A 25,402-nucleotide genomic window follows, 5' to 3' on the forward strand; every position below is an offset into this window, starting at 1 on the left:
AACAATCAGGAGAGATATTTGATAGTTGCTGCTTGAGAAGACTAAACATTTATCTGCAGATCCCTATAAAGTATATTCATTACTCGTTATCCTCTACTAATAGTTCATTAAAGACTGTATATAATGGCTATTTTGCACATCCCTTTCAAGATTTCATAATTTTCTAAGGTTCATTGACATATCATATACACAACTAATTCAATAATGTGCTTTAACCACTAGGCGGTGCACACAAGGTACACACAGCCATAATAACTTTGTATTATTAGTGTAGGACACTTGTGTATGTATAACATCTGAAGATGTGTAGTTTTATTCATGTTTTCACATAATTGTACAGGATATTGCTATATTATTTCACATGTTTTACTTCTAATATCTGATTTGTAAAACATCACAGACAGAAAGGTATATCCGTCATTTAACAGTAAGCTATTGAAATTCTGAATCCATCGATGTGTATCCCATCACCCAAATCCCCTGATTATTCTCTCAACTCAGTATTTACATTCTTATATTCAAAGAAAATCAGTAATATCTTTAAAAACGACAAGTCCTTTTCTATCAGCTGTGCACCGTTATGGTGTAAATACAGCCTATCTACCAATTGGATCAAATATAAAAGTCAGCCGAATTAGTATTGATACTGCAAGGAGACGTATTGTGTGAAAAGAAATGTAAGATGTTGTTTAATTGCTGATATATTTATGATCCACGTCACGTATTCAGTTTTGGCGGCAGTGCTTCCTGTTTGTCTAGAAGTCTTCTCATCAGGGCTCTATAAATAGAGAACTACGGCAGATATGTCATATTTAATGCAGCCGAACCGTGTATTACAATGCCGTTATGTGATGACTTTCAAAGAGAAAAGCAAGCACACTCGGAATAAAGTATTATCTTATTTTTAAAAAATGTTTTCGGATTTCACATCGCATAAACACCATTTCCCAACTTGCATTGCGGCTAAACCATCGAATCACCGAGCTGAGGACCTTGCCTACGTCTGTTTCCGGTATTTTTTATGACGTTTGTATTTTGTTATACACACATTCCTTCACATTTTAATTTAAATGTACATTAAAGTATTTCGTGAGGCCTTCTAAAATGTTTTTAAATATAACTACGGTTCTAGTTGAAGAGTTTGTAAATTAACATGAACCGAAGCTGTTGCCTGGCAACGCAATCACACAACGTCACGTCCGTTAATTCCACATCCACAGACATGGATTAACATCGATTTAATACATTAATGTAGCCTTTGTTTCTGCTAAAAGAGGTGTCGACCAGCTGGGGCAACAAGAAAATCGGCGAAATCGAGTGTGACTATTACAAAATAAATCATTATTATATTAATATTGACAATAACAACCGACCGTCGGGGTAGCATTTGCTTGGCACTTCCGGGTATATCTCCACTGGTTGGGCCATGTTAACAATACCGTGTATGTCACGTTTGAAGGGACGAAATCGTGACATCTTCACGTCTCCCAGCATGGTAAATCGTCACATGTTCACGTCTTGAATTTTATATATATATAGATAGATATGCTAGGCTAATTTTGACGAGCAGCATCTGGTGTCAATCATCTAGCACGACCGTTTGTTGTTGCAAAAATGATTAATGGTTATTATGTTTTTTTTAACAGGACCTTACAAACACATATCACTATTGCAGGGTTGATAGAATAGAATAGAATAAAGGTTGTGTATTATATAAGATAAAAACCTCATTGAGCCTCTCTGTGTCCCTCTAATGGTTCCCCTGTCAAGTGAACAGCATGTGTCGTTATCATCACAGAAACACTCAGGTGCACGCTGGGTTTTCTCCATCCATGCACAAAGGCTGGATCATGTATTGACGTCCCTTGTCGTTGTCCTCTTGAGAAACACTTTATAATTATTCCCTTTGTAGAAATTAGTGTCACCAGAATTTACAGCAGGGAGCTTCTCACTCCTCCGCCAGCTGGCAGCTCATATTACAGAGGTGTCTGGTGAAGGGAAATTATCATCACATTTCCTTTATTTTGACAAATCAAATAAAAGAAGTGGGCACAGTGGGATGCGGATACAGCAATATGTCGGCAGCAATGATCCAGGTTTACTGTAACTGTTTAAGTCTGTCCACATGTTCTCTTCCATGAACCAGTCTCAAACACTGTGGAGCCCATACCGTGTTCCCATTGGTGTTTTATTTCCTGTCTGTCTTCTTCTGCGGTTCCCATTAGTGTTTACTTCCTGTCTGTGTTCTTCTGTTGATTTCTCTGATGTCCAGCGCTCTATCTTTTAACCATTTCCTTCTCTTTCTCTGTGTTCTCGTTTTCTTTTTCTTTCCTTCACTTGGGAAGTTCAGCTATCACTAATTCAAAATGTCATGCTTTCCAAAAATAAAATAAATAATATTACGAAAAGTATTCCATATTGTTTTCCGTAGGAGGAAGAGGTTTTTTTTTGCCCACCGCTGACGTTAAATTGAATGCAATTCTTTTTGCGTATTATACAGTCATCAAAGTGACTGGATAAAGTGCTTTGATCAGGGCGTCCTTAGCAACAGTCGGCTATCGTTAACCACAGTCTGTTATCGTTAGCAACAGTCTGCTATCATTAGCAACAATCTTCTATCGTTAGCAACAGTCTGCTAACAGCAGATTTCCAAATTGACCAGATCAGAATCGAGCAATTAACTTAGCTATGTAATGAATGATGATAGCAGCCATTAGTCATTTATAAAGATAAAACATGTTGTGATGCAACCCAGACAAATAAAGTTTGAAACAAAACAAATAGTACTTGACCTTGATTGGACTGAGTGGTCTGCTGCCTCTGATCTGTAGATTAAAGCCCCGAGATAAAAAAAAAACGCTTTTAATCTAGACGGCCGGATGTTTTTGCAGCGGCTAAGAGCTTGACCAAATAGTCCTTCACAAAACAAGATGCTGCGAATGAGGAGCAAAGACAGCAAGGAAAGGGAAGGTGTGATTAGGGAGAGTGTGTGGGAGGGTGACACACGGCAAAGAAGTGTTTTATTCTACCTCATGACAAGGACATTTAAACAGTAAAACGACCTCCTGCCGGCTGAAGGACATTTTCGCTGCCTCATTGTGGACAAGTTGTCAAAGACAGAAAGCTTTGTGTTTGTGAGCCACATGAGAAGGAACATTAAGAATGAGAAGAAGAGAGAGGGACAGCAGAGAGGGGGAGAGTGAACAGAAATAGTCCAAAGCACCAGGGACAGAGGCCTCTCTTTAAAAGTGTGTTGCTGCCACAGCTAATGTTGTCTGCTTTTAAATAAGCAGAGGCTTTCTTACTGCAGCTCTGAGTGGCAGGTGACCTTGAGCTGCAGCTCTCTGACCCCTAGATTCCACCGGGTCCGTCTGCGGCGCGTTACGGACGCGTTACGGACGCGTTACGGACGCGTTACGGCTGCGCCGCGGTGCTCAAGGTGATCGCGGCCATTCTAGTCAATGGGTGCTATTCCACCACACGCGGCGCGTTACGGCTCAGACGCGTCCCAGAAGCGTCCCAGAAGCGGCTCGGCGCAGGGCTTTTCTAAAATTACCCCTAGATTCCACCGGGTCCGTCTGCGCCGCGTTACGTCTGCGCCGCGGTTTTGGTCCGGCCTCCTCCGGCGTCATACCCTACCAGGCGCGTTTCAGAAGCATTTCAGAAGCGGAGCGTCTTGCCTGCCGGCTCGCAGTTTTTGTTGATTTGGGCATATTTCCTGGACAGGCTACTTTGTACAGACAAAGTTAATAATAACTGTAATATTCCAGTTATAAACAACATGAATCAAAGATGTGTTGCTGTATTTTAGTGGTAAAAAATGCATTCATCATCATAATTATTCTATATATATAATTTACACAGTGCCTGTAAACCGGAGGAGAACGCTGGCATTTCTCCTCCTACTTGAAAGACTACGGAGGGATAGGGTCTGCAAAATTAGTTTGTGTGTGTGTATATATATAGGTCTATATAGCTCTGAACGTTCCACTTCCTGCCTGCCCGACCTTACGTTACGGCTGCGCCGCGACAAAAATAGGATTCGATCCTAATTTTAGAAAAGCCCTGCGCCGAGCCGCTTCTGGGACGCTTCTGGGACGCGTCTGAGCCGTAACGCGCCGCGTGTGGTGGAATAGCACCCATTGACTAGAGTGGCCGCGATCACCTTGAGCACCGCGGCGCAGCCGTAACGCGTCCGTAACGCGTCCGTAACGCGTCCGTAACGCGTCCGTAACGCGCCGCAGACGGACCCGGTGGAATCTAGGGGGGAGGAGGCCGGACCAAAACGGCGGCGCAGACGGACCCGGTGGAATCTAGGGGTTAGTCTATTATTCATAACCTGTGTAACAGAAGTGGTCATGACCTCAGCTATCAATTTGAAGCTACTAGTTTTGTGTTAGTGCTGATGCCATCTTGTTTTTTTAGAACAGGAAGTATGAAAACAATGAGAGAGTAGAACAAAGTATCAGATGGGGGGACGTGAGGCAACAGGGAGCTCCAGAGCAGTGCAGCTGAAAGACATAGCAGTCATGGTTGTGAGGTCTGAAGAGGAGATGATAACCTGAGGATGAGCGGAGGTGGCCAAACGGCGGTACAACTTCTGTGTCAGTCTGTGATGTCATTGTTCCCAAAAATACTTTTTTCCCATTGACTTGGATTGGGGAATGGACGTCTCTAAATCAGTATATCATTTTATTTTTAGCTAAATACACTACCCAGTACGAAATACACTACCCAGTACGAACACTTCTTTAAATCATTGGGTTCTAAAAGTTGTAAAATCTGCTGAAAGCCAAATCCAGAATCATTTTCCCCCAATTCATTTGACTGAGACGAGAGCGGGAGATCGGAGGCAGGGCTTAAGGGAGAACTCAAGTGAACACGTTCTATTGGCCATGATACGGGTTCTCTTGAGAGGCAGGCCATTTTGGCATCATGTGCCATCAGAGGAATGAACAACTGTATCTAGTTATCGTTATACATCCTTAATCAGTTAAGCCCCATGCTCCCGGTACCATGGGAAAAACGCAACATCTTACAAGAAACAGCGTCTGAGGGCTTCTTAACATTTAACAAACTATGAATGTGTCATACCCCATTAACGGGAAGAAACTCAGCTAACTGACGATATTAACCATTTTTAGCTAAACAATAACAAGCCTCTGAATTAGCCCTGAGCGAAAAAATGCTAACGCACGGTAGAAATACTTTATTACTTATCGGATCTGCACAAACAAGATATCAGCTAGCAAGCTGAGATTCCACAGATTCTAGAAGTATTAGTATCATCACTGTGCGATCAAAACCCGCGGCAGGGGAAGCAAACCCAGACAACACACAACGTAGCTTTACGGGACCAAAACGGAAAATAAGTCTTACCTTTGCTGTTTTCTGATCAAAAGTTGTGTTCATGGCATTACAACGCATAAAACGCTGCTGAAGGTTAATCCAATGTCTCTGTGTCACTGATTACTGATAATCCATCTTCATATTTATGGCTATAACCTAGTTTTCAGTTTTCAGTTTTCAGAGCGTAACCTGAAAACTGCTTTCGGTTTGGGCAAGCTGCATGCGTATCACTCTCACTCCTCAATGTTTAACGTGTATGTGGATTTAGGAACTCCCCCTCAATTCTATTGGCTCTAACGGTTCAAAAGAGATGTCAATCATCAAAATTGGACCAGGTAATGATCGAGCAGCAGAGTTCTGTTTCATTTGGAGGCTGTTGAGGAGTTTTGTTGGGAATGCTTCAGAGGATAGTATCGCAGTCATCTAGCTTGGAAGTGACAAACGCCTCGATTGAGAAGGGTACCGAGAAGCTATCCATGATGAGGTTGGGAGGAGTTGAGGGTTGTACTTTTGAGAGGGGGCTTTTGGAGCCAATGAGCAGGGTCTCTGTTTTGCTGCCACAGCTTTAGAAATGTCCTGCTCGTCCAGCTCCTGATGTCTTGAAGAATGGTGCTGAGGGGGGTGGGCGGAGAGCAGTGTTGGGTTTGGTGAAGATGCAGACCAGTGTGTCATCCCCATTTTTGGATGAGTTATGTGCGTCAGGTACCCCTCTTTGTCATTGTGTTATCAGCACTTGTGGTGGACAGATGAGGACACTGAGATCTGGTGGACAGGACGGATTGTATTTCTCTATGCATGAATAACTTTGGGATGTTTATGCTTTGTTAATTCGCAAACAGCTTTGTTGGCATTTCCAGCTGATGCCCGTCCACATGAATGACTAAGTTCAAACCCCATGACAGCACGGGTCCACCGCCTGAAATAAGACACTAAATCCCTCAGGGCTCCAGAGCCTGTTCTGAAGCTGACCTCTGACCTGATCATACAAGGTGACGCACAAAACAGAACAAATGAGCCCCTTGGGGATCAATATGTTGTGACAAGGAGCACAAATAGCTGTGAGCTGGTTCAAATTACACCTGAACTGTCTCCATCAGACACCCAAGGCCGCCTTAATGCACGGGCTGATCATGAGCCAATAAAAAAATGCATTGTTTTGTAATTCATCAAATGTTCTGTCCATCATTTGATCTGAATGTACTGTATGTGGCTGGTGATTGATACGAGTTTTGTGACAAGCAATTTAAAAAAAAAATGCAGAAGCTTACAGGTTATTTTAAACCTGTAGGCCAGGATGAGGAGGAAGGACAGACAAGTTATAGATAGATAGATAGATAGATAGATAGATAGATAGATAGATAGATAGATAGATAGATAGATAGATAGATAGATAGATAGATAGATAGATAGATAGATAGATAGATAGATAGATAGATAGATAGATAGATAGATAGATAGATAGATAGATAGATAGATAGATAGATAGATAGTACTTTATTGATCCCAAATTGGGAAATTGTTGTTGTTACAGCAGCATAAAAGGCATTTTACAATAAAACAAAACTACAAAATATACAAGAATAGAAAGAAAAATAAAATAAAATATAAAATATACATGTCGAAATAGCATGCAGATATTATATATATATATATATATATATATACAAATATATATATATATTCAAAATATATGGAATATGGAGTATAAATATTGAACAGATTATAGAGTAAAATGTACAACGTGGTAAAATGTACAATGTACCGAGCGGCAGCGGTGCCGGCGGTGCCGGCCACGGGGCCTCGGAGCCAAGTAGGCCGTCTGGTTCTGATAGCGATGGAGAAGCAGGAGAGGAAAAACAGACAGGAGGGACATTATCTGTTGGAGGAGATGGAGAGGACGACAAGGACTTGCTACGTGGAGGGGAGCCAACGGCAACCGGAAAAATACATAAAGGAGGCCCGATACGTCACTCATCTGGAGGAGAGGACCAGGCGCGGGAAGAGCAGAGTGAAGGAGACAATCGGTAAAACGAGGATACAGGAGAACTAAACGACCCCTACAGCACTGACCCAGGTCTCTGGGGCAACAACATGGACGAACAGGTGCTTCTCTACTGGGCGAAAATGGGTCCGGAATTGTGTCAAAACAGAGAAGCTGACCTCTCTGCCTCAGAGCGGCAGTACAAGCATCAGAAGAGATACTTCTCCAGAAGCTTATTCAAGCGCAAGCTGGGTAACGGGGAGTATATGCTCAGGGAGTGGCTATATTACTCACCATCCCGAGGTAGTGTCTTCTGCTTTGCATGCAAACTATTTGGCAATAAGAGAGACACGTCATTTGGCAGCGTGGGATACTCTAATTGGAAGCACGCAAATGAACGGATAGCCGAACATTAAAGCTGTGACATGCACAGGAAAGCCATAATATCCTTCATCAATCAGACAGCTGACCGTGGAACAGTGGATTCAGAATAGTGATGGGAATTCCGGCTCTTCTTGGTGAGCAGGATCATTTGGCTCGGCTCACCAAGAAGAGCCGGCTCTTTCGGCTCCCAAACGGCTCTTCAGTTTACCACATATACATTTTATAATTCAATCAAAAGTAGCCCTGTTTTGACTAATGATTTATATGTGTACACATATATCACTTACATTATTCAATACATCCTTTGTACTGAAGTATTCAAAAGTAAAAATGACATGTTTAATATCAATGATTTGCTGTGGCCAATTGTTTTCATTGCATTTACAGACCCTTGTAACTCTCTGATACCACCCAAAGAATGCACTGACTTGCTTGTAGAACCACGCTACACAAAGCAGCTACTGTATCGACATTTTAAAATTATATTTAGAGAAAAAGCCCTGACAAAACAGCAGGGCTCTATTTCAGTATTATCTAAAGAAAAAAAGACAGCAACAGCTGACATCAAATCTTTGCTGAGCCTAAAGATAATCATAAATAAATAACATAGTGAAAATAAATATATTGCAATGCTCAAAACAGCAGCATCCAACCATCTCTAATCCTTGGATATTACATGTCACTGCATGCATGCACGGAGCACCCGTAGCGCGGAGATCATCATATCATTCTGTCTTGAATTACTTTAAAGGGGACCTATCATGCAAAATGCACTTTTGTACGTCTTTTCTACATGAATATGTGTCCCCGGTGTTCCAGGGAACTCACCAAGTGTCAGAAAACACAACCCTCTCTATTTTCCTCCATACCCAAATCTCTAAAAAAGGGGCTGCAACGGATCTGATAAAAACTGATCCAGATTTGAACACTGTCCTGACGTCAGGACGGTGGCGCTACGGCTATTGGGCCAACTCCGCCAATCAGGAGGAGACAGCCACGGCCATTGCCGTTCGAAAGCGCTGGAGACGCTGTAGTACATATGCCAGGCCGGTAGATGGTGCTGTTCTCACAGAATCTGCCCTTGCAGAGCAGAGCTAGAAATTGTCAAATTGAGCAAAATGAAGCATGGCTAAAATGCATGATCTGTTTGGTATTTTGAAAAGAAAAAAGTATAAATATGCCTTATATAGGTATGGTCCTATACTATATTATTCAAATATAGCATGATAGGTCCACTTTAACAAACAACAAAACAACAACAAAAACGGCTCGTTCGCGGGCTTGCAGCCACAGTTTTGGGGGACACCAACAATGGCAACTATTTGGGTAGCATGGAGCTGATCAGTCAGTTTGATCCTTTTTCAGAAATACGGAAAATAATTTTTGGACGGACACTATAATTTATAGTTTTTTACTATGTTCAATCTGAATTTTCTTTAAAATAAAAAACATCTATATTGATTCTGACTTTTCTACATCCAACTCACAGGTTTATCATTACTTTGAGAAAAAAGATTATTAATGTAACCCTTTTAGAAGGGAAGATATGGTCATTTGTTCTGGGAATGTCATTTTCGAGCCTGAGACCTGAAAAACAGGCTCAGGGCTTAAGAGGTTAATGCACTGTTGAAATGGCTGTTTGATGAGCGGGGGAGTTACAGTCAGAGGCTAACGAAGGCATTTACTGTAACATGCATGATGCAGAGGAGTGTGTGTGTGTGTGTGTGTGTGTGTGTGTGTGTGTGTGTGTGTGTGTGTGTGTGTGTGTGTGTGTGTGTGTGTGTGTGTGTGTGTGTGTGTGTGTGAGGCTTGGCAAAATGGACTGAAATTGAACCTCTGTATTTTATGGCTAAATTACAATATAATAGGTACTATAATAGTAGGTACATATAGTATGTCTACCTCCCTTTCTCTCTTTCTCCCCCCCCCCCCTTCAGCACCCTCCCCTCTTGATTGATTGTCCCACCCAACTTCTCTCCTTGTTGCCATGGTACCACACTTGCCTGTACCCTGGATGGTGACTATAAACGTGTTTAGGATGATACTCCAATCCCTCCTTTTTTCATCCTCTCCTCCCGTCTCACACACTCATCCTTCCTGTCCTTTTTACTTCTTACTACACTGTATCCCTCCTTCCCCTCTGCCCTCTCCATCCTTCCTTTTATCCCTTTCTTCACTTTGATCACTTTCGATGAATCCTTTAATGACTCATGGCACTTTTTTCTATCCCACCTTCTTCTCTATCAATCCCTCTTCTTTATCTAGCAAATCCCTCCTTCCTCAAATGATCCCTATCCCTTATTTTACTCTTTAATCAACCCTTTATCCCTCCATCACTTCTTCTGCACCTCCCTTCCCTACTTTTTATTCCACCTCAATCCCAGCCCTTACACCTCTCCTTTCATTTTCTCAGCCGAAGGATTTTATTCTTTCTTAAATCAGACTTTAGTTCCACCTGGAGTAAATTCACAAGCTACCCTGCAGTATACAAAGTCATTCAAACTAGCTGCACCTTTACCAGCTTTGAGAACACTTTAATGATCAATCATTATAAAACATATCATATATATTATTCTGAAATGGACCAATCTGCACAATGACTACTTTTACTGTCGCTACTTTCACTATATTTTGATGATAATACTTTTCTACTTTTACTTGAGGAACATTTTGAATGCAGGACTTTCACTGTAACAGAGTATTCCTACACTCTGGTACTTCTACCTTACTTAAGAACAATATACAGTATCTAAGTATCTCTTCCACCTCTGACTGCAGTACACAAGTGCAGCTCAACACACCAAACAGCAATATCTCTCTAACACTAACTAATAACAATAAGTGTTGATAATGTATAATGTATTATGTTGGATTACTAAATGAGTGAATATAATAGCCCTCCAGTGTTGTCTTATAAGTGTACTGAAGAAGCGTATCACAGTATTCAATATTTAGCTTATGTGTTGAGACTGTTCCAAAAATACTGATCAAATAATTATCCTGTAAACATTTCTGGTATATTTCCTATTTTTCTCTTTCATCTTCCATCCATTGCTTATCTTTTACTCATCATCAAGTTCTCCTTAAACTCTACCTCCACCCATCAATCCTACCGCTATCAACATCCCAATTTCACCGATAACAATTATTTTATAACTGCCCCAAATTTGAAAAATAAATTCATTGACATGCTCAAAAAACATACCTGCATTTTTGAAGGCTTAAGAACAACCGATTGTATGCTTAGGCACTGACTCATGAAAATGTGTTAACTCTTGTTTGATGATGATTCATCTCTATTAAATTGATACTTTTGTTCAAATTGCAAGAGTACATAAATGCAGTGGCAGTTAAGGGGGGTTAATTAAAATAAAAGAAATAATCAGATTCTGCTGGCTCATGTGTGAATCACAGTCAGTCTCTCATCTTCATTTTGTTTTTCCGTTATGACACGCTCCCAGCACTGACACTCTTTGTTGCTACAAAAGAAATGAAACAGATCACTAAACAGGGGAAATGAAATTAATAAAACACCTACATGTACCCTGACACATTTTAAAACCCCTTATCAACACCAGACACACTCCTATGGTGAATTTAAATGAGTGCCTGATTTCTGAGGGTGTTAAGGTTTATAGAGGATGAATGGAAGACAAATTATATTTTCCTGTTAATAGATTATCTCAGCTCCTCAGTTTCATTTCATCATTTCATTTGACCTAATTATCATCAATCTCTGTCTGTTTTTGCTTAAACACGTCCTCTGCTAATTGCAGTGTAATGTCACTACAGGCCTGGAGCGACTCGTCAGAACAAACAGACACGTTCTGCCTGACGAGGATTCTTGTTTTTCTCTCCTGTTGTCTTTGTTGACAACATTATTCTGCAGCTCTGTGGTGTCCTGTCGGGTCACAGGAGATACCGAGAAGCAAACACGGAGAATAAACATGTTGTCTAGTGACACAGGAAACCTCACAGGATATAAATATCCAGCTTGTCCTGTCACAATATTTGCTTTCCTTGTCAGTGTTTATCAAACTGATCGCCAACAGGCTGACCTTGGTTTATTATTGTGTGAACGGAAATTATTAAAATAAAGCAACTGGTGTCATGATACAGTGAGACTCTCCTTTTATGGCAAGTCCTGAGTTTACATGAGTGTTTTAGATGAATAACCTTTATATGGACTGTGTAAAATGGTCTCTCACAATGATTACGGTTTACCTTTAAAGGTTAAATAAAAGATTGGCCCCTGGATAACAACATGGACAGTCATACTTACATTTGTATTCTTCATTTCATGTAGAGAAACTCCATAGAGAAGAAAAAGCTATGCAGAAATAGAGGGAATAGAACTTAAGAAAGGAAAGCCATGTGTTTTTATATGCCGTTCACTGAGATCAGCTGAGGTGAAAATCAGAAGATGTTGGCGGGGCTTTCATCCTCACTGATGGAAGGATGGAGAGAGGGTGGAGGACAACGATTACCATAGGAAACAGGTTCGCTCCAACTGTCCAGCCTTTGGTCTCACACCGGGGTCTGTTGGCATTTTTTCATACTCACACACACACACACACACACACACACACACACACACACACACACACACACACACACACACACACACACACACACACACACACACACACACACACACACACACACACAAAGTCACAGGTAAATAACAAAGGCTGGATTGTGGCCCCTAATAGCATTGCGCACAAAGCATTGTTTTAAAACATACCTTACAAATATTTTGACCAATGATGTCTGGTTATAGTCACATCAGTCCTATTTTATTTGAAATGTAAGTATAGTATATGCTGTTCTTAAAGTTTGCCATTTCTTATTGAATTTAAGTAATTGCTTGTATATTGATCTTGTGTTTTATAATTGTAACATTATTTGGGTAGAGGCTTTGAATAAGCCCAATCATACAGGGGCTAATAAATAATTAAGAGCAATGGCATAAAATATGTAAATTCAAAAAGTTCCAAAGTGCATAAGTGTTATGTATTTAAAAGAGTATTGCACTCAGGACTGGTTATTGTACTGCAATGAGTCTTCTTCTGCATTTAAACTATGAATTAAACGTCTATAGTTTTTTGGAGAAAGATGAAATATTGTATAAAAAACGTAATATTGCATTATGATTCTGTATTGATATTTCATTACAGCCCTCATCCAAAGTAGCATGGGGTGGGGAAAGTCTAGAACCATGCTCATATAAATAACGTCTTTATTGCCAGACCACCATGGTTTGCCCACGGCCTTCGATGGACCACCGGTGACTCAGCATCACATCAGAGTGACGCTGAATCACGTCATCTGCTATGAATCACAGCTCACTAAATTCTCCGGATTACAAGTTAGAAAACTAAAATGGCACTCAGAGGATACAGACCTCTGCAAGACAAATGATGCATTCTCAGCTCCTCTCATAGACTCATTTCCCAGTCTGGAAGTTATGTTGCTGACTCCAGTGTCAAAAGACAGACAGACAGACAGACAGACAGACACGCAGACACACAGACAGACAGACAGACAGACAGACAGAGACACAGACACACAGACAGACACACACACACACACACACACACACACACACACACACACACACACACACACACACACACACACACACACACACACAGACAGACAGACAGACAGACAGACAGAGACACACAGACACACAGACAGACACACAGACAGACAGACAGACACACAGACACACAGTCAGACAGACACACAGACACGCAGACACACAGACAGACAGACAGACAGACAGACAGAGACACAGACACACAGACAGACACACAGACAGACAGACATAGACACAGACAGACAGACAGACACACAGACAGACAGACAGACACACAGACAGACAGACACACAGACACACACACAGACAGACAGACAGACAGAGACACAGACACACAGACAGACACACACACAGACAGACAGACACGCAGACACACAGACAGACAGACAGACACGCAGACACACAGACAGACACACAGACACACAGACAGACACACAGACAGACAGACACGCAGACACACAGACAGACACACAGACACACAGACACACAGACACACAGACAGACACACAGACAGACACGCAGACACACAGACAGACACACAGACACACAGACACACAGACACACAGACACACAGACACACAGACAGACACACAGACAGACACGCAGACACACAGACACACAGACAGACACACAGACAGACAGACAGAGACACAGACACACAGACAGACAGACAGACAGAGACACAAACACACAGACAGACAGAGACACAGACAGACAGACAGAGACACAGACACACAGACAGACACACAGACACACAGACAGACACACAGACAGACACACAGACACACAGACACACAGACACGCAGACACACAGACAGACAGACAGAGACACAGACACACAGACAGACAGACAGAGACACAAACACACAGACACGCAGACACACAGACAGACAGACAGAGACACAGACACACAGACAGACACACAGACACACAGACAGACACACAGACAGACACACAGACACACAGACACACAGACAGACACACAGACAGACACACAGACAGACAGACACACAGACAGACACACAGACACACAGACACACAGACAGACACACAGACACACACACACACAGACACACAATTTCCTCTTGTTTCATGAAAAAGGACTCAACAGCTTCAGCATAACATCTTTCACTCAGGTGAACATGTCCAGTCCTCTGAAAGGTGTTTGGTGTTCAGTGAGACTCCTCTCATGTGTGCCTTGTCAAAACCAAATGGAACAAGCTGTAACCAAAGAGAAAGAAAGGCTCCCTGTTGCCGTTAGAATTTTAAACTTGTCTTCTGTTACAAAAACTCATTTTCTGTTTTTCTCTTCTCTCGTCCTCCCCCTGTAGGTGAGCTAGTCACACCGCCCTCAGCTCTACGCAGTATCTCCCCCCCCCCCCACCTCCCTCTTCCTCAGCCTATCCCCGCTGTCTTCTTGTGGGACAACACGCCGCCATGTCTCTCTTGGCCGCTCCCGCCCCCTTCCTCTTCCTCATCCTCCTCTTCCTCCTCCCACTGCCTCCCTGCCAGTCGGAGTCCCAGCGCAGTGACCCCAGCAGCTTCCCCAGCAGTGACCCCGAGGCCCGCTCGGCCTCCCCCTCCATGTTCCCCTCCTTCTTCCCGCCCTCCATGCCTTACGGCAACAGCACCACGCCTGCCAAAAAGGAGAAGTGTGGGGAGGTGTCCATGTGCCGGCCCGGCATCCTGCTGCCCGTCTGGCAGCCCAACCGGCCGGCGGTGGGCGAGCAGGTGGCCCGGGCGGTGATCTACTTCGCCTCGCTCATGTACATGTTCCTGGGGGTCTCCATCATCGCAGACCGCTTCATGGCCTCCATCGAGGTCATCACCTCCCAGGTGAGGATGAGAGTGTTAAAGAGTCTTGAAAGTTTAGATATTTGTGTGAAAACAAGGAAGACACTGAAAAATAGACACACTGAAAACACTTTTTTTGTGTACTTAATATTATTGCTTTCAACTAACACAATACAGTTATGTGGAATCTGTTGACATAATACATTTAATTAAAGTCAACGTTTCTGTTCTTTCAGTGTAGATATGGGTAATTGAAAGTGCTTGAATTTAGCTCTTCAACTTTAGCTCTTTCTTTGTCTTTTCCTAAACACTTTTTCTTGGCCTCGATGAAAAATGTTATCGGGTTAAGAAATGATGTGAAGAAGAATTCATCAGGACTAAAAATAATCCGACTGCACTCACTGAGCGACGTCATTATGATGCCAACATCATTGTTATTTATTCTCACTCTCACCATCTGTCCACTCAACATGAATCCAAATGAGTTTAATGGTTTTAAAATATTTGAATACAAATCTGCTTCTGTACATATCACCATTTCAACATTTTAGAGAACAAACTTAAATTGGGAAACACCACACGAATCAGTAATTATTTGTTTCAAAGTGGAGAAATAAAAAAAATAATATATATAACAATTTTTAACAAGTTATGGCATAAGATTCCAGATTGTAATAAGCACCATTACTTACATGAACTTCATCTGTATGTCATGAGTCATGAGTCATGACGACTGATGCGTCACTTAATATCATGCAGCCACAAGGTATTGTGGGACAGCATTATCTTACTTATGTTGGTAAAGGATGTTCTAGTGCAGGGGTTCCCAAAGTGGGAGACCCCGAGTGGGGGTCGCAAGATGATTACAAAATAAAAATTGAAAATTAATTTTTTCTTTTTTTATTACCACTCCCACAGTACATAACAGCCTAATAATGACAGCTTAACCTTCTCTGTATCGCCTCGTTCACACATTAAATCAACAATACAAATACAACTACAGATTATATAAGCATTTAGTTCAAATGCGATTTAAAATGCTCACAGGTTTTACACCTCTTATGAAATGTAGACTACATTTATTACGGAGTTTATGTCCGAGCCAACCACAGATCGTTGGCTACTGAGAGATATGCAAAATACACCGGATGTAGTACGACACAAACCTCCGCTGTGGATTTTCCAAACAAAATACAGTAAAACTATGGTCGCATGCCCAAGTTTAACTCTCTGAGGTCTAAGCCATTTTTTCACATGTTAGGCTCGCCTGGGCTTTTTTTGTTAAAATGCTATTAAAACATGAACCTTGGTGACCATCGGGCTGGCCTGCATGGTCTGCCTACAAAAACAAATAAAAAAACGTTTATGCAGCCCCAACAACAGCCTCTGATCATCAACAGACGTCATGCAATGCTTCATTGGATGCATATATTAGATAATAATCTCTATCTCACTCCTAAGTCATTTAAATCTACTTTCAGCATGGATAAATGTTCATAAAATACATCCATTGTTTGTTTTTATACGCGGAGATAGTCCCGCAAGAGTGCGGAAAACGTAAAGGTCCCATGTCATGCTTTTCCGGTTATTACCCGTCCCCTTGTGTGTTATGCAGCTTTTTCTGCATGTAAACGGTCTGCAGAGTCACAAACCCTCAAAGTAACACAGAAAAGACCTGTCTATGCTGCCCCAGAACGCCTCTTTGGAGATTTCTCTTTTTCTTCCTGGGTACAGTGACGTGACCATATGGACCAATCCGTGGAGCTCCTCACACACACACACTCTCTCAGCGGCGAAACTGTGATGCGCTGGGGGGGGTGCTAGTGGAGCCTCGCAGCGGCGAAACTGTGGCGCTTACACTGTAGGTGCGCTGCGTTTGGGGGTGGTTGGGGGGGTGCGGGTGCTAGTGGAGCCTCACAGATGGGGGTGTTGCAGCCCCCTCAGCACCCCCCCCCCCCTTCAAAGTCAAAAGTCAGTCAAAGTCAGCTTTATTGTCAATGTACATCCAGAAATATCGAAATATCGTTTCCCGCAGTCCTACAGTGTGACATATATACATCAAACAAAAAACAAAAAGGGCCTAGATAAACGGGGTATACATTAAACAAAACAAAGGGCCTAGATAACCGGGGTATACAGTTTAAAATGTCAATAATATAATTTAAGTGTTCAAAGTACAGTTTCAGTGCAGTAGCAGCGGGGCAGAAAAGTGAGTTAGGGGGTTAGAGTCCAGGACCATTTGGGGCAGGGGAGAAAGGTCGGAGGCAGGGTGGAGAGTTCAGGGGAGAGATGTCAGAGAGGGGGAGAGAGGGAGGGAGGGGAGAGAGTTCAGCAACCTGACCGCCTGGTGGAGGAAGCTGTTGCCCAGCCTGGAGGTGCGTGAGCTGAGGCTGAGGAACCTTCTTCCTGAAGGCAGGAGGCTGAAGAGGCTGTTGGAGGGGTGGGTGGAGTCACCCACAATGCTGAGTGCTTTGCGGGTGAGGCGGGTGTTGTATATGTCCTGTAGTGAGGGGAGTGAGGCACCGATGATCCTCTGGGCAGAGTTCACTATGCGCTGCAGGCTCTTGCGGTCGGCGGCGGTGCAGCTTCCGAACCACAGCGTGATGCAGCTGCTGAGGATGCTCTCGGTGGCGCCTCGGTAGAAGGACAGCATGATGGGGGGTGGACCTTCCCGCGTCCATTCGCGATGTCTCGCTGTCTCGCAGATCCCACGTAGCAAGCAGGAATTAATTAACCCAGCTCACACTGTCCGCTCCTCGCAGCAGCGAGCCGTGCAACGTCCAGCCAACACGGCACCCAGACCCCACGCAGCATTCTCATCTGTTTGTCCTCCTTAGGCCTACTGGTGTCATTTTCTGGTTGCTAAGTAACGCCATTGTAACACATAATCACTGATGTTCCGCTGTAACGGTGGTGGACTCATCAGAACAGAGTGGGCTAGCTCAGTGGTTCCCAAACTTTTTGTGCCCAAGGCACACCAAAGGACAAGTAAAAATCTCAAGGCACACCTATTGTGCAAAATAGCCCTTATAACACGTGTTATCACTCATATCATGTAAAATATCTGTAAATGTGCATAATTATTTACTAATGCCAAATAAAATGTGACAAAGACAACTATATTACTCATGAAATATTTATTAACGAAATATTTCAGAAATTATTTTGAAACTTTATCAAATTAGGCTTCATCAAAGCAGCAACACACTCATTTCCCATTTCATGGCATGTTGAGCCACCCTTTGCTTTTTTGTGGCAATCATTTTTTCAAAAATAAATTGTATTTTTAATCTACTCTTCAAACACCTTAAATTAAGATTACTCCTTGATTGACTTTTAAAAATATGTATTTTAGCCAGAAGAATAGTTGTATGTATTAACTTGGTGCGGTCTTCATCTAAAAGCCCAAATAAAATATTAAAGGGTGTAAATGTAAATTCAATATTTGCCGCCAAATAATTTGCAAAACATTATGATTTGTGTGGAAACATTTCATTATTAAGATTTTTTTTTATTTGAACCTCTTTTCCTTTCTCTTTCTTGATCCTCCTTAGCAACGGTCATTACAGTCCTTGACAGCGGTCTGTTCTACTGGATTAACAACGTGTCACATGTTCTGAATTGACCAATCAGAACTTTATTTAGCCTCCGTATTGTTTATGGTTGAATGTGGGCCGCGAAAAGAAATGTGGGCCCTGAGTTGAAAAAGGTTGGGGGCCGCTGATCTAGAGGATTCAAACTGCTCTTATCATGGTCATATCCCTCAGTAAGGAAAGCTTCCTAAGAGAAAAAGACTAATAGCAACCTAGGGAGATCCCCATCTCACAAATAAATACAAATAAAATAACACTAAAAACACAAGACAAAACAAAATAAAAAAACTGTCAAAAGGTTCGCTTCAACATTTACAGTAAAGATTACTGCGAATATCAAACCATTGTCATTTTATCATGTTTATTAAAAACAGAATGATAAGAATAATGATGTCAAAATTGTCATTTCCTCTCATACAGCAAATCATCATTCACAACTATAATGAGCACTCAGTGGTGCACTGATCTCCACATTGTGCTTTCTGGGGACGGGCTGTAAGGGGTGTTGGGTAGCTACGCCTCACTTTTGGTGTCAAAAGTAATATTTCTCAAAAGTAGCCACCAACATGTCGGGGAACTAATCTGAGCAAGTCTGGTTTATCAACCATTATTTCATTTCATTTCAAACCTTTATTTATCCAGGTTGTATCCCATTGAGATCATTGACCTCTTTTTCAAGGGAGACCTGCTCAAGTAGGTTCCACATGAAACATTAAAAACATAAACAGAACAACAAAAGGACATCATACAGTAGCATTACAGGGATTACAATTTACATACTATCCACATGCACAGGTACCAACAGCTTCCGATTGAGTAGCATCCAACCGAGCTTTAAAAACATTGAGTGGCACCAGATTGCTCAGTTTCCATTTTAATTGCAGACTGTTCCAGGACAGTGGAGCTGCGCATCTAAATGCTATCTTCCCTAAGACAGTCCTAGCAGTTGGCACATTTAATAAAACCACAGCATGCGATCTCAGGCAGTAGCCACTTACAGTTCGCCGTGAGATCAGGGAGCAGATGTAGGATGGAAGTTTCCCTAACATGGCTTTATATATAAAAATGTACCAGTGACTGAGCCTCCGTGCAGTTAGTGAAGGCAGACCAGCCCTTGCATACGGGGTACAGTGATGGGTTAATGCTTTACAGTTTGTCACAAATCTCAGTGCACTGTGATACGCAGCATCTAACTTGACCAGGCAATTGGCAGGTGCATTCATATAAATCAAATCCCCATAGTCCAGCAAAGGTAAAAAGGTCACAGTGACTAGCCTTTTTCTGGCCTCGAGCGAGAAACAGGACTTGTTCCTGTAGAAGAAACCTAGTCTAACCCTCAGTTTTTTAAGCAGGTTATTGACATGACATTTAAAAGTGAGACAATCATCAAGCCAGATACCAAGGTATTTGTAACAGGCAACCACTTCAAGTTTTATTCCTTGCGTAGTTAAAATATCTAAAACAGGCTCTGGTGTCTTTTTAGCTTTTGAAAAGAGCATTACCTTGGTTTTATCAACATTTAAAAGAAGCTTAAGCTCAGAGAGCTGAGTCTGAATAATGTTAAAAGCAGCTTGCAATTCAACAACAGCCTCGTTAATGGAGGGACCTGCACAGTACATAACGGTATCGGTATGATAATTATTCATTATCATTAATATTAATCAAACAGTGGATATTTATTAAACATAAACAAGGATTGATAATAACTGCCACAGCAGTTAAGTATTTAAAGAATTCATAATGATCTGATATAGTAATTCTATTTAATATTAATTGTGATAATTTATTTGACCTAATTGACATTAAATCACCTCAATTACACTGCACTACACACCCGAGGACAATTATTATTGTTGTTTCATGAAATAGTCTCATAAAGTATACTACATTATGAATTTGGAAATATGATTATAATATAATTGAATTATTCACTTTAAACAGAATTACCATATCAATAGCTATTATTATTTGAAGGATTTTGGAATTCTGATAGTCGAGGCTGGCAGAACTCACTCTTCTTAGATCAGTCAAATTCCATAAAGCATTTATTACAAAAATCACATTTAATCCAAACTAAGAGTAAAAAAAAGATCAAAAAGAGCCGCTGAATCCTGAAAGAAAAAAGGGCGTACCATATCCCCACAGCAGTGAGAAATATAAACTGTAACAGAGCCCTGTTCCACGGACCCCTAACACTGCTAACAGTCACATGATGAAACAAAGACAGAATGTGTGTATCAAACATCAAACTTAATACATTTTTTAAAGCTAACTAATTTTAATGAAAAATTATAACATATGGCTTCAGTTAATTGCACAGAAAGTCTCTTTTATTTTCACATTAACTTTATTTTTCTCAGGTATGCTACGTTTGTTAAAATACTTTTTTAAATCCTCAGATGGAAAATAGTTCAGACAAATAACATGTGAAAAAGATAAAAGGTTTAAGAGGTAAAACAATATCATGTCTGTTAATAAATAACAAGATTAAATCTTCATGCAGCCTTCCTATCCAAAACATTTAACTGGTACACTATTGAGCCTTATAGGAGTTAAACATGCCGTTAGTGAGTGTTGTATAATATTCAGCTGGCAGACAGGGAACACATGCCAGAGACAGCGGAACAATAAAAACTAGTTTCAGTGAATTTTCCAAATCAGAAAACATTTGATTATAAGCATTCTGAAGCCAATTAATAACTGGGTACACATGTGGGAAATTACAGTGAGTGAGTTTAAACCTTCAAGTTTTCCAGGGAATTGATGTACAGTTAGTCCAGATAATGTGTGTTTGGGCCATCAGGAGAAGCAGGTGACCATCACTCTGCCTAACGGGGAAACATCCGTGGCCACGGTTCGAATCTGGAACGAAACCGTGTCCAATCTGACGCTCATGGCTCTCGGCTCCAGTGCTCCAGAGATACTGCTGTCTGTTATAGAGGTACACACACACACACACACACACACACACACACACACACACACACACACACACACACACACACACACACACACACACACACACACACACACACACACACACACACACACACACACACACACACACACACACACACACACACACACACACACACACACACACACACACACACACACGCACACAAACATCCTGTCAAACTTTTGGGTTTGATGTGAATCTATGTATGCCGTCAGCACTCTATTCCCTGCTTCTCTCTCTCTGGGTCCTTCTGTTTTCATCATGTTCCATTTCTCTATGCTAAATCAAAACACTCTTTCTTAGTTGTATCTGTAAAACAATAACCTCTTCAGCAGATAACATGTTATTCAATTAAAGAGATTGATGGACATCAGACTGGCTTTTCAAAGCGTGGGCATTACTCTTCTCTTATTTTAGAACAATAATGACTGTCCGTGCCTTGTAGAGAGTGTGTTTGGATGCTTGTCACTGCTCTGTATCCACCCTCCCCTCCTGACACACTCCTCACACACGTGTTCTCTGCAGGTGTGTGGTCACGGCTTCAAGGCTGGTGAGTTGGGACCAGCAACTATCGTTGGCAGCGCCGCCTTCAACATGTTTGTGATCTTGGGGATCTGTGTGTGGACGATCCCTGAGGGTGAGACCCGAAAGATCAAACACCTCCGGGTGTTCTTCATCACCTCCTTCTGGAGCATCTTCGCCTACATCTGGCTCTACCTCATCCTGGCCGTCATCACGCCCGGCGTCGTGGAGGTGAGACACTCACCGAGCTTTAGCGTATACTCTATGAATCCTGCAAGGCTAATTAATGGTTTCACCCTCACTAGGGCTGACCCGTCTGGTCAGTGGTTGGTTGGTGAATGGTGGTTCATTCTGCAGTGTGGTTTGGCTCTCATAACATGTCGGGTATTAATAACCTGGATTTGCACATCATTACTTGGATAGATAAGCTTTGACTGTGGACATATCAACATTGGCATATTTCAATATGATTATTCTTATGAAGGCCAAGTTGTTGTTTTTTTCAATATAACTGCAGGTGTATCCCTTGCAACCGCTGGTTTATAATCAGGTGTGCGCTGGTTGGCATTGAGTCTGCAATTAAAAATAAGGTGTTCAATAATAATAAGGTTACAAATAAATAGCTTTTGTGGCGATTTACAACAATCCCCTGTCCCACTTCTCCCCTGTGACCCCCATGCAACTGTCCGACTTCATGACTGGAATTAACTCCACCTGCACACTTGACCCAATGCCCTGCAAATTTGTTAAAGAGAGCCTTCCTGCCATCTCCCAACTCATCGCCACCATCATTAACTCCTCCCTCAGATCTGGATCAGTTCCCCCCTCTCTCAAACTGGCTGCTGTCACACCCATTCTCAAAAGACCTGGACTCACACCCGACATCATGTCCAACTTCCGGCCCATCTCAAATCTCCCCTTTCTGTCAAAAATACTTGAACGTGTCATTGCCTCACAACTTAAATACCACCTCAATTCCAATGACCTCTTTGAGCCATTTCAATCCGGTTTCCGATCAAAACACAGCAACAAAACAGCTCTTCTGAAAATCACAAACGACCTCCTCCTCTCCTCTGACTCCGGCAACCTGAACATCCTCATCCTCCTCGACCTCACCGCAGCATTCGACACCATCAACCACACCATCCTGCTGTCCCTCCTCGAATCATCACTCAACACCACGTCACCACCGACACTGCACTCTCCTGGGTGAAATCATACCTCACCGACAGACATCAGTTTATCAACATCAACAACTGCACCTCGTCCACTGCTCCTCTGTCCCAACGCGTCGCCCAGGGTTTGGTGCTTGGCCCCCTCCTCTTCATCCTTTACATGCTCCCCCTTGGCAAAATCATTCGTCGCCACAACCTTCAATTTCACTGCTACGCCGATGACATCCAACTTTATATCTCAACAAAAACCATCACCCCCACAACACACTCCACTCTCACCAACTGTCTCTCAGAAATAAAAGCATGGATGCAAACAAACTATCTCCAACTGAACAGTGCCAAATCAGACATCATCATCATCGGCCCCCCATCCCGTACCAAAGCCATCCAGAATTTCAACTTCACCCTTGACGGCAACACTCTATCCCCCCCCCCCCCCCCCCCCCCCCTCACATCCGCAACCTCAGAGTCATCTTCGACAGTCAGCTCAAATTCAATCACCACATAAACATCACATCACCAGGACCGCCTTTTTCCACCTCAAAAACATTGCCCGACTCCGCCCATCACTCTCCTCCTCTGCTGCTGAAACCCTGATTCATGCATTCATCACATCACGACTCGACTACTGCAATAGCATCCTCTACGGCATACCATCCAACCTCCTCAATAAACTCCAACATATCCAGAACTCTGCTGCCCGCCACACCCGCTCCCGAGACCACATCACTCCTGTCCTCCAGAACCTACACTGTCAAATAATCGACTTCAAAGTCCTGCTCATAACGCACAAAGCCCTCAACAATCAGCCCCCCCCTACCTCACAGACCTGCTGCACCACCACACCCCTTCCCGCTGCCTCCGCTCATCAGAAGCACCTGTAAAAGCGCTAACAAAATAAATCTATTATTATTAGTGCGAATGCTGTGCAGCATTCCACCATTGTTCTTCTGTTTCTTGAATCATCTTCTTCTTATTAGTGCGAATGCTGTTTACAGCATTCCACTATAGTTCTTCGAATCTTTATTCTTATTTCCACCAATACTTTGCCGTTGAATAACTTCAGCATACTTTCAGCTACAGAAACCATTCAAATATCAAACTATTCAGACTTTTCAGCAATCGATGGGAAACTTTCAACTTTTTCAAAATATGTCATACTTTTTGAAATATTCAGCTTTTTAAACTCTTTTTTTAACATGGAAGTCAATGGGAGGAACCTTCAAATCCTCTTTTACCTACAACTTGCGCCAAATGCTACTCCTTCCACATACTTTCAGCTAAAGACTTCATTCCAACTTTAAAATGATCACAAGACCTTCAGCTATAAAACTCATATCTTTTACACTTTTTGAGATATTTAAAGGGGACCTATCATGCAAAATGCACTTTTGTACGTCATTTATACATGAATATGTCTCCCCGGTGTTCCAGGGAACTCACCAAGTGTCAGAAAACACAACCCTCTCTATTTTCCTCCATACCCAAATCTCTAAAAAAGGGGCTGCAACGGATCTGATAAAAACTGATCCAGATTTGAACACTGTCCTGACGTCAGGACAGTGGCGCTACGGCTATTGGGCCAACTCCACCAATCAGGAGGAGACAGCCACGGCCATTGCCGTTCGAAAGCGCTGGAGACGCTGTAGTACATATGCCAGGCCAGTAGATGGTGCTGTTCTCACAGAATCAGCCCTTGCAAAAACAGAGCTAGAAATGGTCAAATTGAGCAAAATGAGGCATGGCTAAAATGCATGATCTGTTTGGTATTTTGAAAAAAAAAAAGTATAAATATGCCTTATATAGGTATGGTCCTACACTATATTATTCAAATATAGCATGATAGGTCCACTTTAACTTAGTTTGGAGCTTGGTAAAGAGGCCTTCTTCAGATTTTAACATTAGTGTGTATTGCGCAGCTCGTTAAGTCTAGAGTGCTTTGATCTCAAAACAGAGTGGAGGAGTGCTTGAAATTCGGCCAATTTTTTTTTTAAACCTGCCATCATTCCCAAACCCTTGGACATCATTTTTCATGAAAAATGT

At 42.2% G+C, this 25,402-nt stretch overlaps 1 protein-coding gene across 1 annotated transcript in view; it reads left to right on the top strand.

Moving 5' to 3' along the window:
- LOC117484322 (sodium/calcium exchanger 2-like) overlaps positions 1 to 25,402 on the top strand; it is a 289,186-nt gene that overhangs the window by 175,952 nt on the left and 87,832 nt on the right. Inside the window, exons 4-6 of the mRNA XM_034132798.1 lie at positions 14,648 to 15,152; positions 21,507 to 21,644; positions 22,188 to 22,415. Coding sequence (XP_033988689.1) covers positions 14,754 to 15,152; positions 21,507 to 21,644; positions 22,188 to 22,415 — 765 coding nt within the window. The 5' untranslated portion in view covers positions 14,648 to 14,753. The remainder of the gene's footprint in view (positions 1 to 14,647; positions 15,153 to 21,506; positions 21,645 to 22,187; positions 22,416 to 25,402) is intronic.

The sequence above is a fragment of the Trematomus bernacchii genome, unplaced genomic scaffold, assembly GCF_902827165.1.
Source record: "Trematomus bernacchii unplaced genomic scaffold, fTreBer1.1, whole genome shotgun sequence".
NCBI classification, from domain to species: Eukaryota; Metazoa; Chordata; class Actinopteri; order Perciformes; family Nototheniidae; genus Trematomus; species Trematomus bernacchii.